The sequence below is a fragment of the Trichomonas vaginalis genome, chromosome IV (assembly GCF_026262505.1).
Source record: "Trichomonas vaginalis G3 chromosome IV, whole genome shotgun sequence".
Lineage (NCBI taxonomy): Eukaryota > Parabasalia > Trichomonadida > Trichomonadidae > Trichomonas > Trichomonas vaginalis.
The window spans coordinates 21,446,485-21,464,041 of record NC_067206.1 but is presented as its reverse complement, the minus strand read 5'-3'; the positions used below and the strand labels follow the sequence as shown (position 1 = coordinate 21,464,041).

Here is a 17,557-nt window from a genome sequence, read left to right as displayed (position 1 = left end):
TATCTGCTATGGTAAAACTATAATATACATGCATTCGCGAGATATATTTTTTTCCCATAAGTCTAAAAATTTTGCTTTCGATGGAATTACTTTTTGCGTGAATGTTCTACCATGGTCATCTTCCCAAACAAGCTCTGGTTTTCTTGATGTTGTGTCTGTTTCAGTGGTTTCTAATAACGCAGTGATGAAATCCAACACATCTCCTAGGGACATGTCATATTTATAATTCAAGGCATTTTTTTCTATACTACTGTATGAAGGTAATGTTATGATTGGTGATGTACCTTTTCTTAATACATTCAATTTATTTTCATTTGAATCATAGTAACAATCAACAAATTCTCTACTTGCCTCAGTCATTTTTTCCATAAGACCTTCATTCAACTCCTGTGTAGTCATGTTGGGTTTTATGTAATATCTCATGTCAAACCTTTTTTTCACTGATTTTGATGAATCTGTCATTTCTAATGGAATAGCAAGAAACTCAAAGTCTGGATGCTCAAGACTTATCTTTCTTATCTCAAGAGCTTTTGACGCAGGATATTCAATGAAGTCTCTCGGTAATTTATATGAGACTGTATTACCACTTATCGTGCCATCATTCATAACATGTTCATAGTATAATCCATCATATTTAGACATTTTATATGTAACTAAAAGATGGAGAAAGTTATTAATCAAGTAGATAAGATTCTTCATGATGGAGCACGTAAGAATAGTAAAGAACTAAACAATGCACTCATTATGCCATTTTCTGATGATTATCCATTTTGTACTAATGGTGTTTATTTCTACTGCGGTAAGATGGGTTCAGGTAAGACATATGGTGTTATTCGTCATATAATGATAACAGACCGCTTCACTAATACTCCATATTATGACTCAATAGTTATCTCAGCAACATCAGGAACAATGGATAAAACAGCGAAGACATTTATGAGTCAAGTTAAAGCACCAGTACTGAAAAAGGATGATAAAGAACTTATGCCTTATTTAATGAAGAACGTTAAGATGAAAGCAAAGTATTACGCTATTGTTGAGTTCGTTCAAAGTAAGTTCGAAAAAATTTCAGAGGAGATGGAACACATCTTAACAAAGCATCAACTAAGGAAACCTGATGGAAAGTTTGAGTATAAGAAGATTGCAATATATGTTGTAAAGAAGTTGAACAAATATCCTTTCACAAAGTATCCCAGTAATTCTCTATTAGTGTTAGACGATTATGGTGGTCATGACTTATTGAATGACCCACGTTCACCATTAGCGAACTTCATCACTAAGGTCAGACATTATAACTATACTGTTGTCATCATGTGTCAAACATGGAGACATATATGTTTAAACATTAAGAGACTATGCACTGACTTCGTTATCTTTCAAGGTTATTCTATGAGAGACTTTCAGTCAATGATTGAACAGTCAGGAGCAACAGAAGATTGGGAAGAGTTATGGAACAAATACAAAGAGCTACCAACACCTCGTTCATATATGGAAGTTCATATAGTTGCAGGAAAGACGGACTTTAAAGAAGTTAAGCAACAAAAGATGACATTATTTTAAGAAGAAATAAATGGGTTTTGGCGATTATGTTAAAGCTGGATGGGGTATGGTGAAAAAAAATCCTGGTCTTGTAATAGGTGCTGGATTTAACATTGCTAACAAACTTTTCCCTCAAGTTGGTCAAGTCGGTGGTGTTATCGGTAGTCTTGGTGAAAGAATTGCAAAAACTACATTAGGTGAAGATAATGCATTAACGAAGAATCTTAAAGCATTCAATAAAGCTCTTGGTGGTGACTTCAGTAGAGACAAGCCTGTTGAAACACCTATAGTTCAACCTCAACAAACTATTGACAACAATAAGTATAACGCATACATTGGAGGAGCTATTTGGAACAATCATAAGCCATTAGTTCAGTCAGTACGTGTACTATCAGACATGCCATGGATTAATGCTATTAGTGGCACTATACGCAGATAATATATTTTTATGAGGTTTAAATGAGTGAACAAGAGAGGAAACTCATTGATGAACGAGTTAAGAAATGGGAGAATGAACGTCCGATAATTCGTACCATAATTAGCGATCAAAAGTTCAAGCAGCATACATTTGATTTTTTGCGCGATATATATAATGATCTTGCTTTTGATTACAATGCTAGGCAATACTTTGAGAAAGAATATGTTCAAAAAGGTCGTATTAATTTCCCAATGAGAGAGAAGGCTTTTTGATTACATCAACATATACAGCACGTGGTAGAGACCCTTTTACAGACGCGGTTCGTAACTTTAAAGCACGTTCTTCTATTAATGATGATCCAGATTTCTACATACCTTATTTTCGTCCACCTTCGCATCCTTTACGAACCAGTGATCCTGGATATGACGCTAAACGAAGATATATAGAGACGAAATTAGCTAAATACAAGGAACCTAAGGATCCAAGGACTGGAGAAGTAAAGGAATCACATGTCAAGATAAATAAGCTTTACAAAGTAGTTGAAGAATTGGAGAAACGATCTAATGAGATTAACGCTGAGAAGAAAAAGGAAGTACCAAATATGAACAAACTAGATAAGATGATTAAGGAATATAGAGGATTGGCGAATACATCGAGCGTTCTAATAAAGGAAGTAGAAAACACGACAAAGCTGCAGAAAATGATTCATGATGAATTACTGTTAGGTGAATTTTCTATAAAACAAAGACAGAGTAACTTAATGGGTGAGGCTTATTATTTGGAGAATTGGTATAATGAGAGGTTAAAACAAATGTCGACTCCAACACCAACTCCTACACCTACTCCTACAGTAGCTCCAACACCAACTCCCACTCCTGAACCAACAGTAGCTCCAACGCCAACTCCTACAGTAGCTCCAACGCCAACTCTGACACCAACTGCTCACGCAGGTCCTCCACCAATGTCGAGTAGTCATGGTATAACATTAAATAAACCAACACCTACACCAAAAATAACTCCTGTATCACATCCTAGTACAACTAACCCAGTATCTGATTCAAATCAAGCGGAAAGATCACAGGTTCTTAAAAGAGCTAATACACCAACTGCTTCCCCTATTAGAACACCAGAGCCAACTCCAAGAATCACAAAGGCGCCAACACCTTCACCGACTGTTGAACCAACAGTACCTCCAACTCCATCTCCAACTCCATCACCGACACCTACAAAAGCACCTACTCCATCTCCAACTCCGACTAAAGCTCCGACACCGTCTCCAACACCAACTAAAGCTCCAACACCGTCTCCAACTCCAGCTGAACCAACTGATGCAGAATCTATTCAAAATTGGTTAGACGAAGAAAAGCGAAAAGAAAAGGCTGCAATTGATGCTGCACTAGATAAAAACACACCACCACAGACACTTGGTGGTTACATGTTAAAGAAAGACAACATTCAAAGACAAGAACGTGCATTGAGTGTTGCCAGAGAACAAGCACAAGAAGAGAAGAAAATAGTTGAAGGAGAAGCTTCAAATAGAGGTGGTCCAGGAACTTACAAAGGATCAAACTATCCAGCAGAGAAAGCCTCGAGTGATAATGTTGTCTCAAGAGCTACTGATTTAGTTACCCATGGTATTCTAACTGGTGCAACAGCTGTTGGTAGTGCTATTGGAACCAGTGTTGACACTGTTGTTGATACTGTAAGAACTGTTACAAATCCTACACCTGAAGATAGGAAGGAAGAATTTCTTACTCTTAATACAAAGGCAAAACCAGGGATATGGATTGGTCGTGGAATTTTAAATGCTGGTAGTGCTATTGGCAATGGTGCTTCAGCGGTAGGGGATGGCTCGGAAGAACAGCAACATCAACCGCAAATGGAATACTAACAGGTGCCAAATCACTTGGTAATTGGGCTGATGATAAGTATACAAAATATTATGAAGAAAAAGCTCGTAAGGCTAAGGAAGAAGCTGAACGAAAGGCGAAAGAAGAAGCTGAACGTAAAGAACTAGAGGAGCTTAAGAAGAAAGAAAAAGCTCGTAAGGCTAAGGAAGAAGCTGAACGAAAGGCGAAAGAAGAAGCTGAACGTAAAGAACTAGAGGAACTTAAGAAGAAAGAAAAAGCTCGTAAGGCTAAGGAAGAAGCAGATAGAAAGGCGGAAGAAGCAGATAGAAAGGCGAAGAAGCAGCAACACAACTCCATCCCACATCCATCTCCTTCACCATCTCCATCTCCTTCACCATCACCAACTCCATCGCCATCTCCATCTCCTTCACCATCAATAGCGGCTCCTGTGAGACAATTTGGTGCATGGGGTGCTGATTTAGTCAAAGATGCTGCACAAGGAATTGGAAAGGAACTGAAGAACACAACATTAGGTACAATAGAGCGTTTTGGTAATCTTACGGATTACACAATTAGATCAGCTGCTAATCTTTTATATAACCAGACTACTGATAACGGTACTGATGAATTGGCTGTAAACGGACTAGCATCAATTAAGAAATCAGCAGAAGATAAATACGATGAATGGAAAAAGAATATTAAGGGTGAATATAATAAGTATGCATATCCTGAAGAACATATGAAGTTAGAGCTTACCAGACTAAGATCAAAATATGGTAATGAAACAACAAATACTACAACGCAAACGACGAAAGCTGACAGAAAGATTGATGACACTCCTACTCCAACTCCTGCAATGGCGAACATCACAACAATTGCTCCAAGAGTTCCAACAGGAGAAGGTATATCAGGAAATGTTTCAACTACTCATAACATTACTGAAGCAGCTAATGTTTCAGCAGTTGAGCAACCTGTTGTTAATGTAACTCAGGAAAACGCTACTGAAACATCAACACCAAGACAGGATGTAAATAATGAACGTCCAGAAGTTAAGGAGGTTGCAAAAGCATACCTGGAGAAAAATACTACACAAGTTCTTGAAGCAGAAAAGCATCTCAATTCAGACAAAACACCATCTCCAACTCCTGAAGCATCAGTTCCTCCAGCAATTGGTGGAAATATACCTTCAGTATCACCATGGCAGAAATTTTATGGATTGTTTAAAGGAGCGAATAAGGTAATGGATGCTGCTGAGAATCTCCAAAAGTTCAAGAATGAAGTCGCAACTGGTGCAAAGGAAATAGAAGAGAATGATAAACAAGCTGCTGAATTAGCTAAACAACAAGCTGAAGCAACTAAACAAGCAGCAGCTCCTAAACAATCTATATCTAAGTCTCAAAGACAAGGTCCTGACCCAAGTGCTAAAGTCAAACAGAATCCAACACCACCTGCAGCAGAGAAGTCCAAGAAGGACAAGGACAAGAAGAAGGATAAATCAAAGAAGGACAAGGACAAGAAGAAAGATAAGGATAAGAAAAAATCGTCAAAAGATAAAAAACATAAAAATTTATCCAGTAAGAAATGAGTCAAGTCATTAAAGCATCAACTAAACAAAAGTGGTTAACTGAATATATAAAAGATGGTAAGGTTCCTGATGGATATTATGTACATACAATGAAAGACGGACGTGTACAGTTCCGTAAAGTCAAGCAACCTCTCAATGATGAACAGATCAGAAGGAAGATCTCATTGTATGAAACAAAAATAAAGGACTTACAAGCTAAACTCGAAACCCACGATACTTCTCAAGAAAACTAGGCATATCTTTAACATGACCTTCATTAATATTTTTCCTCCAATACTGTACTTCCATTTGTGACAACCTGTTTGGATTACCTTCACGCATACCTCTACCTGTCACTTTTCCTGTATTTTCGTTCTCAAACGTAACATCATACTTTACATCATTACCGACAAGTTCATGACCATCAATACTTTTAACAGCACCGTGTCTTCCTTGATCTAAAGTTTCTCCTTGCTTTAATCCATGCTCTATTTTTGTCCATATCTGATAACGTGGATATCTTGCAACACTTCCATCTTTTGCTCTTAACAAGTATGCACTTGTATCAACTGAATCAACTGTATAATAAGAAGGATCAAGATGTCTTCTTTGTTGGTTACCTTTACCCCATGTTCTTGGTTCAACTATGACTTGAACTTTTTGACCAGGTCTTAAGTTATAAAGGTTATTTTTTCTGACATACTCTTCTTTCAATCTTTGCTTCTTTATATATTCCTCATTATCCTTTTCTGTGAAATCATCAGGCTTTTGTTGTGTGCTTGAATGATATTCAGTGTTGTAGTCATTAATAATTTGTCTCATTGTATCTGCAGTGAAAGGTGGTGTTTTATCACCTTCTTTGAGGTTTAACTTCATATGTAACATAGTTCTAATAGTTCTACAGAACCTATTAATAATACCTAGTATGTTATGATTGTATTTCTGTGTCGTCATGTGCTCAATGTTATGACTGACCAACAGATCTCGAACATTTTGTGTCGTATAAGCTGGGTCTTCATCACTAGTAAGTATTGTAGGCTTCATTTCACCTGTAGCTTGTGAAATGAACTTCTGCATTGCACTTAGAACATTGTTTGAGTTCTTTTCACTCATTGGGAACGCATAACCTTTTCTACTGTTTACATTGATGAACAAAAGAAAATATGGTGGTGTTCCACCAGGATTCTCAAATGTATCGAATTGATAAGCTCCCATATCAGTTGAATATATTGGTAGCATCAAATCCTCTTGTATTAAAGTTTTTTCTTGTTTACCAACAGTCATTTTTTTATTAACGTTAAAGTCTTACAGGCATTGAGTAATCGCTATAACCATCATGGTCTGCGAATTCATGTAATCTTGATGCATCAGGTTCTTTCTTCGTTGGTGCATGAAACCTTGCTTCATCATAAAGGTTCATATAATGGTTTGTCACGTTTGGGGTAGACCCAATTTTTGCATATTGAGGATATGAGTAATGATACACTAAGTTGAACCCATTACTACCATCATCAACATATATCTTTGGTGGAGGTTGTCTTATTAAATTCCTTCCTCTTGGGGCTTTGAGTTGGACGATCTGATCTAGATCATTGTAAACAACTCCTGTTGCAGTATATTCTGTGTTGTTCTCTGGGTTAATGTTCGTCATTTATATGAGAATAAAACAATTTTTACTCATAACAAATGAGATCGAAGTCAATTCTTTATGGTGCAGCTAATCTTCCAATTGAACCAACAAGCAATGTTGATTCAAGAACAACTAATAACATTGTGATAAAGAACTATCCATCTGGTACAGTAAGTGATGCTCCAACAGAGATAAAAAAAGAGGAAACAACTACGAACTCAGAAGCACCAATGTATCCTCCTCCTTTAAGTCCATTAACTTCCAACCTGACCTCATCGAGATCTGTGGAGACTTCATCGAGGATTGGTGTAGAAGAGTATTTACTTAGTATATACCAGAAGATACTTCTAGACCAAGACAAAGAGCTCTTTTCTAACTTAGTGAGCAAAGATCAGATCTTACTACCTAAGCCAGACTTGGAAGAAGTTGTTCACAGAATGACTGGGTTCAAGTGTGAAATAGACCTACTGGACCCAGACATCACATGTTGTGGTATTCCACCACCTTTCTCAAAAATAGCTCAGATCAGAATCATTGATGAGAACAATATTGCTCAAGAGTTTAAGTATGCATATAATGCACAATATACTGAGTTAATAAGTAGGTATAATTTATGTCTTAAGTATGTTATTGTTTAACCAAAAAATTTTTTATCTAATGTTAAATATGGTTGTTCAAACAAGAACAAAAGCACAAATGTTTCAAGACTTACTCAATAAAACTTATTGTTTACTCAAGTAATTATTTTAGAACGTTTCGACGTACTCCTTGATCTTATCAAGAGCTTCGAGCATCCGCTTCTTTGCATTGTCCTTGGCGAGGATGGCTTGCTCAATGGTGAGCTCGAAGGCTTATTTACCGATCGGGTGATCGCGAAGATCTTTGAGTGCATCAAGAGCTGCAGTGTACTCTGATGGTAAATGGGAGCCATCTAGTAATGGGTAAAATGAGCATGTACTCCTGCAGTAAGTTCTCCTGTTTCAAGCGGGACTTGAACTCTTCGCGGAGATCTTGAAGCTTTTGGAGCTTCTCAGTGGCTTGAAGGTAGTCAATGATGACCTTCTCTTGTTCCTCAAGTGCTTGTGGGAGGAAGTGGACATAAGCTGTTGACTTCATCAAAAATGAAGTGGTCATGACACTTTTTAAGTTAATGTCCGAGCCATACAGTGATGTCGAAGCAGCACATGAACCAAAGAAGAAGTCTTGCTGGGAAAAGACAAAGATTGTTGGTAACGCAATCCTAGCCATTTGTGTTGTTTTGAACTTGATCGTACTTCTGATCTTGTTCTACAAACTCAACAGAGGTTATTGTCTCAAGTAAACACTTATTTTTATTACCATATAAATGATTTTTACCAAACCTCCTTTACCTTTCATAGGTAATAAGTCTAAGATCAGGAAAGATCTTATCGACATACTCAAAGACATCAAAGGGGATTATGTCTTCGTTGACCTCTTTGGTGGTTCTCTCTATATCTCTCATCTGTTGCATATTATGTTCCCAAAAGCAACGATCATAGCTAACGACTATGATAACTACGTTGATAGACTGAAACACATTCATGACACGAATGAAATACTTAAGGAACTTAAGGAGAGAATAAATGTTAAGCCAGATGAGAAAATTCCTACTGATCAGAAAGAGATCGTCAGAGAAGTTATAAGTAAAGCTCCATACATAGACTGGGATACATTATGTTCACGTCTTCTCTATTCTGGAGCATACAAATACTATGATCTTGACACATTAATGAAGAAAGTGTTATACCTCAGATATACTAACTTATTTGGTGAAAACATAGATGACTATCTTGAAGGTTTAACTATTGTTCATAAAGATTGGAGAATACTCTTCAATGAGTATAAAGATCTTCCCAATGTTTTCTTTATATGTGATCCTCCATACTTCCATACTTATTCTATACAGTATGGAGATGAATGGACTCTTAAAGATACTGTAGAAACCTTTGATGTCCTTAATTATCCATCTATTTACTTCAGTAGTGATAAATCTTATACAGAAGAACTTATAGAGATATTGACAAAAAGATATGGAGAGAATTTCTATGAGAAAGCATGTTATAGATAGAGGTTTAATTAATCCTAACACTCAGAAAAATAATGAAGTAATATATGTCACTTTTTCTGTTAATGGAGAAGAGAAAGATCAAGAAGATAATAGTTGATGAGGGAACTGAAGAAGCGACGACATTCATCTTTGACGACGGAAAGCTCACATTCGTTGTCGATAAAAATGGACAACACTTACACAAAAGAAAGAGACCAAGAAAATTTTTAGATCTCCCAAAAGCTAGGAAACCAAAGGAACCATTTCCAGTACCAGCCGTCCAAGAACCAGAGAGACTTTTGATACCAAAACCTGTGGTTGACAAATATGATCCAGATCAGTTCTTCCCAAAAATACCAAAGTTAGAATAAAAACTCCTTTATTTCTTTAGTATTATATAATAAGTCTATTAGTAAGCTCTGTTCTCGTTCTGTTCTGGTATTTTGACGTCTTTTCATGGTCTCGCATAATAAGATCATGAACTTTTTCTTGAGATACTCGAAGAGCTGAGGTAAGTTATCATATTCTGGATATGTAGGAAGCATCCCTGCTATCGTAAGTGTTGTATCAATAAGGATTGGACTTATATCGGAAAAGTCGAGATCTGGAGTAGAATAAGAAGGTAAGTCTCTTACATGTAGGTAGTCATTATATGCTTTACGCATGAGACTGAGTTTCTGGAGCACAACTATGAGACTTTGGTTCTGACGTTCAAGTTTGCTTAAAGTTCTCTCCAAGCTTCTGTAATAAACGTCAACCTCTGTAAGAGCAGATATTTTTGCATTGATCTCGGAGATCTTTTCTTGAACTTCACCAAGTTTGACCTTAACTGACGTTTGAGCTCCCATCATGTTTTCATCAAGGTCATTCTCTATGTCATCAATGATATCTTCCCATGAGTCATGTTTTCATCATTGATCTTAACGTGAACACTCATGAAAAAAATGTCAAAAGTATAAATGAATGTTTTACTCTTGAGCTTCTTTCTCAATTCTCGTCTGTAGGGCTTAATGTGCCATCACGTTCGACCAGAAGGTTCTGCTCAGGTCTGTCAAGGAGCTGTCTGTAGGTCGTGAAGGTTTCAACGAGTCCTTGGTAAGGAGTTTGGAGATCAACATCGACCCATGGGTGTTTGCGTAAGAAAGCAGCAAGGCTTTCACGCTTGGAGTCAATGACATCTTTCTTATTGGTTAATCCTTCTTCAAAGCTTAGGATTACTCCTGCAGTTGATTCAAGTCTTTGGATCTGGCGTCTGGAAACCTTGGTGAGTTGTCTTTCCTCTCGTTTCCAAATACATGCAGGAGATATGCAGAAATTACTTCATTAAGTTCGATTAAACAAATTGGATGAAGATCAGTCATGGCTTTTGTAAAGCAATCTTTTGTAAAGCTGTCTTTTGTAAAGCAGACTTTTGTAAAGCAATCTTTTGTAAAGCAATCTTTTGTAAAGCAGACTTTTGTAAAGCAATCTTTTGTCAAGACGTCTTTTGTAAAGCAGATTCTTTTGTGAGAAAATGCTTTTGTAAAGCGTCTTTTGTAAAGCTGTCTTTTGTCAAGACGTCTTTTGTAAAGCTGTCTTTTGTAAAGCAGTCTTTTGTAAAGCTGTCTTTTGTAAAGCTGTCTTTTGTAAAGCTGTCTTTTGTAAAGCTGTCTTTTGTAAAGCTGTCTTTTGTAAAGCTGTTTTTGTAAAGCTGTCTTTTGTAAAGCTGTCTTTTGTAAAGCAGTCTTTTGTAAAGACATAACCGACGACCGAATGTCCCAAGATGGTACAACACCAGCTCCAGCATCACCAACACTAGATATGATGGCAATGATGATGCAGATGATGCAACAGCAAACCCAGCTTATACAGCAAATGCAGGAAAAGAAAACTTTCAATAAACCTGCAAAGAACTCACAAGATCTTGAAGCTGGACTCAATGCTCTCAGGAACGACTACAAGAGAGAGCAGATGACGTTTAGGAAGAAGGGTGATGAAGATTATGAGAATGATCCGATCGAGGAAGACGAGATCAAGTCCACTGCATCCACAAAGACCCTCCAGGATGAAAGAGATGATGAGGGATTCCTTACCAAGTCTCAAAGACTCTTTGTCCTTGAGTTCTTCACGATCTCTGCCTTGAGATCTATGAGGAATTGGAAGGGTCGCGTTCCAAGTGGCTCAAACAAGCGCGAACTACTCATGACCGCAGTACCGCTCACTAAGACAAAAGTCCAGCTCATGGACTTTATCCTTTCCGCTTGTCCCGACGAGATCTAAGATCTGATCAGAGTAAAAACTTACATTTATGAGCTAAGCTCAGTAATAATTAGTTGTTTATTCTTTCTTCTCATACTTCTGTGCAAGGTTTCCACGGAAGAACTCAAGCAACATTTGGATCTTTCCAAGCTTTCGACCTTCTTTTTCGAGGTCATCCTGGTAAGTTCGGAATGCGTCAACGTGTGAGCTCGCATAGAATGCAGCAACAACAACCTCTTCTGCACCTTCTTTGCTGTCAAGTGGCATGAACTCGAATCCTTCCATTCGACCAAATAAAAGTGACAAAAATGTCAATGAGACCCACTCGTTGCATAGATGCTAAACCTGGTCCGAAGATGCAAAGTTCTTCTTAACACTCATGTCTGACCATAGGGAGTACGGTCATGAAGAGGTCATACAGATCTTCGATCAGTGTGTACCAAAACCTGAGAATCCAGACGAACTCTTCATAAATTTACTTGCTTCAATGGAGAGATGAGAGAACAGATATGAAACTCAGACCAATACAATCTTTCTAGGTTTCTGCAATTACCTAGAACAAGCATACCAGATTAAAGGGTCTGACACCATCTTCCTCCAAAAATAAACTTTATCGTTTATAATGCATCAGGATCTACATCTATTTCTTCTGCTTCATCCTCAATGTCGATCTCTTCGACAGGTTTGATAGCAGCTTTGAGTAAGTTCTTACCCATTGTCTTAAGTTCAACTGGGTTATATTCTTTGTCTTTACTCTTTGTTGATTTCGTGAGATCTACATATAAACAATAACTTTTAGTCTTGTCAAGGTTTATTCTCGCTGAGAAATGGTCAGGAATGTTTATAGCTATCTTTTCAAACTTGAGTAAATTAGCTAAACCTTCATTTGTGTATTTCTGCTTATCGACAAAGATCATGATCGGACTTGCACTATAACCATACTTTCCTTGACATAATGTTTGTGGTAAGCATATAAGTAGTCTCTTTGCTGTTTTATTTTGCTTCTTCACTTCATCTACAAACTGTTGGATCTTAAAGAACTTTATATGATGTTCAGACATCTTTATATACCCGATAAAAAGTTCAGATAAAAAAATAATTAGCTATATTTTTATTAGTGCATAAATGAGTCTTTCTTTGAGATTTTCTGATGAAGATCTAACTTTGGTAAGATCTTTAAAAGATGATGAAAACATTCTTTCTGTCATTGATGAAGAAAAGAAATACTTCAGTAATGATGTAAAAATAGAGCTACTCATTCATACTGAGAAACAGTTTGTGATCGTGATCTTGAGTTAAGCAGCTCTGAACCAAGCGAATACAGTCATAAATGGTGGCATATAATCTGCACCCGAGCCTGTTGGATTTGTTGTGAAAGTGTGTGAATGATTTCCTGTGGTTCCACAGAAAATACCTGCGCTTGAATCTACTGGGTCACTTGAAATATCATATCTATGCATTCCCTGTCTATCCGAACCTGCTGCAAGATTTGTATAACCTCTTTTTGTTATTGAATGTGAATGACTACCTGTTGTGTTTGTAGTTCCTGTATGAGTGTGCGGTGGAAGGTTTGCTTCAGTAATTTTCTTCGAACCTCCTGTTTGCTTTGAAGAGTTTGCACAGTATAAGAATTTGTCTACAATCTGCTGCCATGTACCAAAACCCAGAACTGTTTCTGGATTTGTTGAGTTCATTGACGTATAAATAGAACCAACAGGATATAATGTTTGAAGTATTTCTGTCTTTAATGTTTGAAGCTCTGTTTTGTCTGCTTTCTTGTCATATAAATCTTGAGCAGTGAATTTAATATTATGTTCATCCTTCATGACATAAACATCTTTACATCTAATGTTTCTCATCGTCGTTATGTCGTCATCCGATGTTAAACCTTGTGGAAAGTTAGGAGGTTTACAATATAATGTATCCCCACCAGTTTCTTCAACCGTTCCTTCAATACTTTCTATAGCAACAGTTGAGAAAGTTATGTGTATGTTCTTTATCTGCTTTTTTATCTAACATTGTTGGTAGTTCATGTGTTTCAAAGTTTCTGACATGACCTTCAATGTTCATACATTTGTTATTTAAGGAGTTTAGTGTATCTTTTACGCTTGTACTTGGATTCTCTAAAGGTGCACTTGAACCAAGGGTATAGTTCAATATTATGTCGTCTGCTCTTATTTTATTGATTATAACAGGTTTGTCTTCTCTTGAACGAATTGATTTAACTGTCAAAGGTTCAGTGAACTCATTATTTTTCAAAGGAATCAATGTTGTATTGATGTTTTCACCATTAATATATACTTCTTTTGTATCAATACCAGATGGGAATGAAACTCTTTCATTAACTTTAACTGTTGTACCATCACCTGGGACATATCTTTCTCTGGACCTTTGATTGTCTTAAGTATGACAGACTGTGATAAAGTATATTCTTTAGATGCAACTTTACGTATCTCTTCGTCAACATAACTTTTGTCAGCTTTGTCTGCAATCTTAAGTGCAGTTCTTCCTCCATTATTTTTGTTCTCCTCAACTTTCTTCGCTAATTCAGCAAGAATGAGATAAAGATAATCAGTAAGGTCATCAGTACCAGACATATTAATATTATTGTTCTTTCTTGATGTATTAGCAACTTTCACTAAGGTCACAAAATCAGGGTACAAAGTACTTAACGTAGAAATGATTGTTTTTGGTCCAGGATCTTTCTCTTCTTCATCATTAGCATCACGTGGCATTGGAATTGGTTCCAAAGGTCCAGTCACATCAAAACTCTCAAGTTCCATATAACCTTCATTTCTGAATCTTTCTATATGAGTTATCTTCTGGAAACTTGTTTTAGTCTTTTCAACTAAATTTTTTATTCCATCCACAAAACCTCCTTTATGATTTGGACCAAGATTACCCAGAGTGTCAAGAACAGTATCTATACCTTCTTGACTTTCAACAAAAGCCCAAAGAGCATTTATTTGACTCTGGAGTGATATCCATGAGGCTGCAGTAGCACCGGCGTTTGCTATGGCAAAGATGAATGATAAAGGGTTGAACTTAAGACCAGATTCTTTATCTTTGACAATTTCAACGAAGTCATTGATATTTTTCTTCAAGTATTCCTTAGTCAGAAGAAACTCCATCGCCAGCTATACCAGTTGCTTTTGTCTTTCCTTTAACATCAAATGTGATTGGTTTCTTCAATAAAATAACTTCTGGTGTTGTACTGATGCTATCATTAGTGGAGAAAAATTCTCCGACATGACTTGCTAAGTATTCTTTCGTCAATAATGTTCCATCACCAACAATACCAGTTGCTTTTGGACCATCTTCTGTGAATGTCAATGGTTTCTTTAACATAACTTTATCTAAGTATATTGCAATACCACTATTTTGTACTTGTTCATGACCTAATATATAAGCAAATGCTGCGTTTAAAGCATTATACAATGTATCTTCTTTAAATGTTAATTGACTGTTTTCAATCATTGGTATATTGAACAGTGTAGACCTTGGGTCAAAATGAACTCCATGGTCAATCGATAATAACCGTTTAACATGATATATTATAGTCTCTAATGCTTCATTAATATTTACCTCACGAGTTTCTTGCAAACCATTACTCGCCATACATGAAAACATATAATCTCTATCAGTTGTGAAGAATGGAGCATCTAAGTAATTATTCTCTACTTTTGTCACACGATTCTGTAACGCTTGAAGGTATTGATTTAAGTCTGTTTCAACAATTGTACCATCTGGTTGCTCGATAGGTAATATACCAGGACCGATGGTAATGTCTTCATCAGCACCTTCTTTATGTATGACTAAAGCATTATCAGTAATTCTGAGAGTATATTCTTTATATTGAAGTACGCTAGACTTATAACATTCATATGCATATGGAACAACACTCATTCTTTTACTACATATAAAAATGATGTATTATCTACAATCGACTGATCCTAATAACTACGGGACAATACAGTTTCAAGCAGATCCTAACATGGGGCATCCAAGTAAGATAAAGATGAGAGTAAAAAGTGTCAGTACTATGGCGAACTTTATTGTTTGTGACGAAACAGATTATTTTGTCTTACAGTTAGACGAAGATGGAGAAGAAAAGGTGTGTACATTTAAGTCAGCTCTTTCATTTGATATGGATACTATTGTATCAAAACTACAAGAGATTGTAACAAAACAGTTTGATTATTATAACAAGAAAAAAGGTCAACATAATGTAACAGTTTCACTGAGTGCTACGAATCAACTTATATTTACGTCACAGGACAAAGGACATAAAGTCTATTTAAAAGATGCTTCACATAGAGCAAATCTTATTTTAGGTGCATATGGAATAGAACTACCTATTGTACATAATTATTATCTACAAATGCCAAAACCACCTATGCTCAACTTCGGGTATCAGTTATACCTTCGTTCATCAATGTCTGTCATCTCTGGGTTCAATAATATTGACCAAGTTGATGATCGAAGAAAGATCATGTACAGATCTACATGTTATAACATCAATGAGTTCTGGATATCTGGTAAACCACTTATATGTAAGGAATCCTCACCATGGATAGATGCATTTCCATGGGAACTAACTAATGTTACGTTTACCTTAGTTGACTTCCAAGATCAGCCTGTTCGATTATTGTCACCAATGTTTATGGTGATAGAGATTAAACCAGATAAGCCAGAAGTTAGAGAAACCAATGATGTCAGTGATGATGATACAGAATCTTCGTACGATTATGATTACGATGACGATTAAAAAAAATAACGTATATTTTTTTATCGGTTATAAAAGACCAACATGCTCAATGCTATAAAAGGATTAGTTAATAACCTTTCACCAGAAGATAAGAAAGGTATGCTTGATATGTTTGGGATCAAAATGCCTAAGATACAAATAAATTAGAATTATTAGCTCTGGCAATTAAGAATCAAGGAGGTACAGGAAGTGTAGCAGATATTTTCAAGAATGCTAAGAGCTTCTATGATGACTACAATGGTATCATGAATGTTCCAGCTTCAAATTCCCCAGTTGCTTTAGATCACGATCAGAGATCTCATAATAGAGCGTTAATGGAGATGCAACCAATATACTCAGACCCTCCACCAAAGATTGATGAGAGCGAATTAGCATACAAAGAAATACAGAATGCCTTTTACGTTGTTAAGAACATTAATGGTCAAAAACTTCCTGATGAGAAATGGTTAGACCCAATAACTAAAGCAGGAGAAAGATTCATTATGTTTAACATTGACCAATACAGTCCAAGAGGAAAAGATTACTTCAACAAGATGTTTCCAAGAGTTATGGCAAAGTTCATTGGACAGATAGACCTTTTCAAACAGAAGTGGACATTCTATTACGACTTTGATGAGAAGAGAAACATTTTGCGTCATTTGAACATCAATACAATGGGATCATTAGTTCATCAGTTACTTAATGAAGCTCCAATAGCAGAAGTACAAGAATTAGCATCTAAAGTCCTTGAATCAAACTATGACTTCTTCCTTTGTAGTATTCCTTCGTTAAGGAAGATCGAGATCTTTGACTATACAGCTTATTCAGATGTTGATGCTTCTGCTTTGAGAAAAGGAACGTACACACCATATAAACTCACAGCTGAAGAACAAGTTATGTTAGATACGATGAGAGCAGCAGGTCAAGAAAAGATCGCACTCAAGATCATCAAACAAAACCATTCAAAGAAGAGAAACAGGTCACGTAATGGTCAGCTTTGGACATGGACATGCAAATTACCTATTAACTTAGAGAGGTATCAGATCTTCAACGAACTTAATGCAGAGACAGCAAAGAAGATGATGAAAGATTCATGTTTCATCTACGCTTGTATTCAAGCTGGTGTTGACGAAGCAACAATTAATCATATGAGGGAAATCATTCGTGTCAAAGATTTTCCAATGTCAAAGATTAAGGTTATTGCCAAAGAAACAGGAATAAGGTTCCATGTCATCAAATACAACGAGAAGTATTCAAATCATTCATATACTTATGAACCAGATGAAGAACCAAAGATGACAGTAGAACTTTTATTAATGTATGACCACTACATGTTGAACGAAAAGCTTCCAATAAGTTCAATGTTCATCAAGAACTATGAAGATGTTTGTAAGTTGTGCAAGGATTGGACTTTAGAGAAGAAGATGTTAGTTAACAGAAGATATGAAACAAGGTATGCAATTAACTCAAAGTTAGTTACACCACTTGCAAAAGTCATTGAAC

At 36.4% G+C, this 17,557-nt stretch overlaps 3 protein-coding genes and 1 pseudogene across 4 annotated transcripts, besides 1 other annotated feature; 1 reads left to right on the top strand and 3 right to left on the bottom strand.

Annotated features, from left to right (window-relative positions):
* Nucleotides 1-711: 711 nt before the first annotated feature.
* Nucleotides 712-17,557: part of a mobile genetic element that runs on past the window's edge.
* TVAGG3_0141150 (integrase core domain containing protein family) lies at nucleotides 5,588-6,655 on the bottom strand (the record flags this gene model as incomplete). The annotated part of the gene is made up of 1 exon (XM_051224262.1): nucleotides 5,588-6,655. The coding sequence occupies one exon, from the start codon at nucleotides 6,653-6,655 to the stop codon at nucleotides 5,588-5,590; it is 1,068 nt and encodes a 355-aa protein (XP_051109248.1).
* TVAGG3_0141140 (uncharacterized protein) lies at nucleotides 7,058-7,639 on the top strand (the record flags this gene model as incomplete). Its single annotated transcript, XM_051224261.1, has 1 exon — nucleotides 7,058-7,639. The coding sequence occupies one exon, from the start codon at nucleotides 7,058-7,060 to the stop codon at nucleotides 7,637-7,639; it is 582 nt and encodes a 193-aa protein (XP_051109247.1).
* Nucleotides 10,621-10,808, bottom strand: TVAGG3_0141130 (uncharacterized protein; the record flags this gene model as incomplete). The annotated part of the gene is made up of 1 exon (XM_051224260.1): nucleotides 10,621-10,808. A coding segment is annotated over one exon (188 nt), but the record flags the coding sequence as incomplete, so codon positions are not given.
* TVAGG3_0141120 lies at nucleotides 12,903-13,904 on the bottom strand (annotated as a pseudogene). Its single transcript has one exon. A coding segment is annotated over exon 1 (1,002 nt).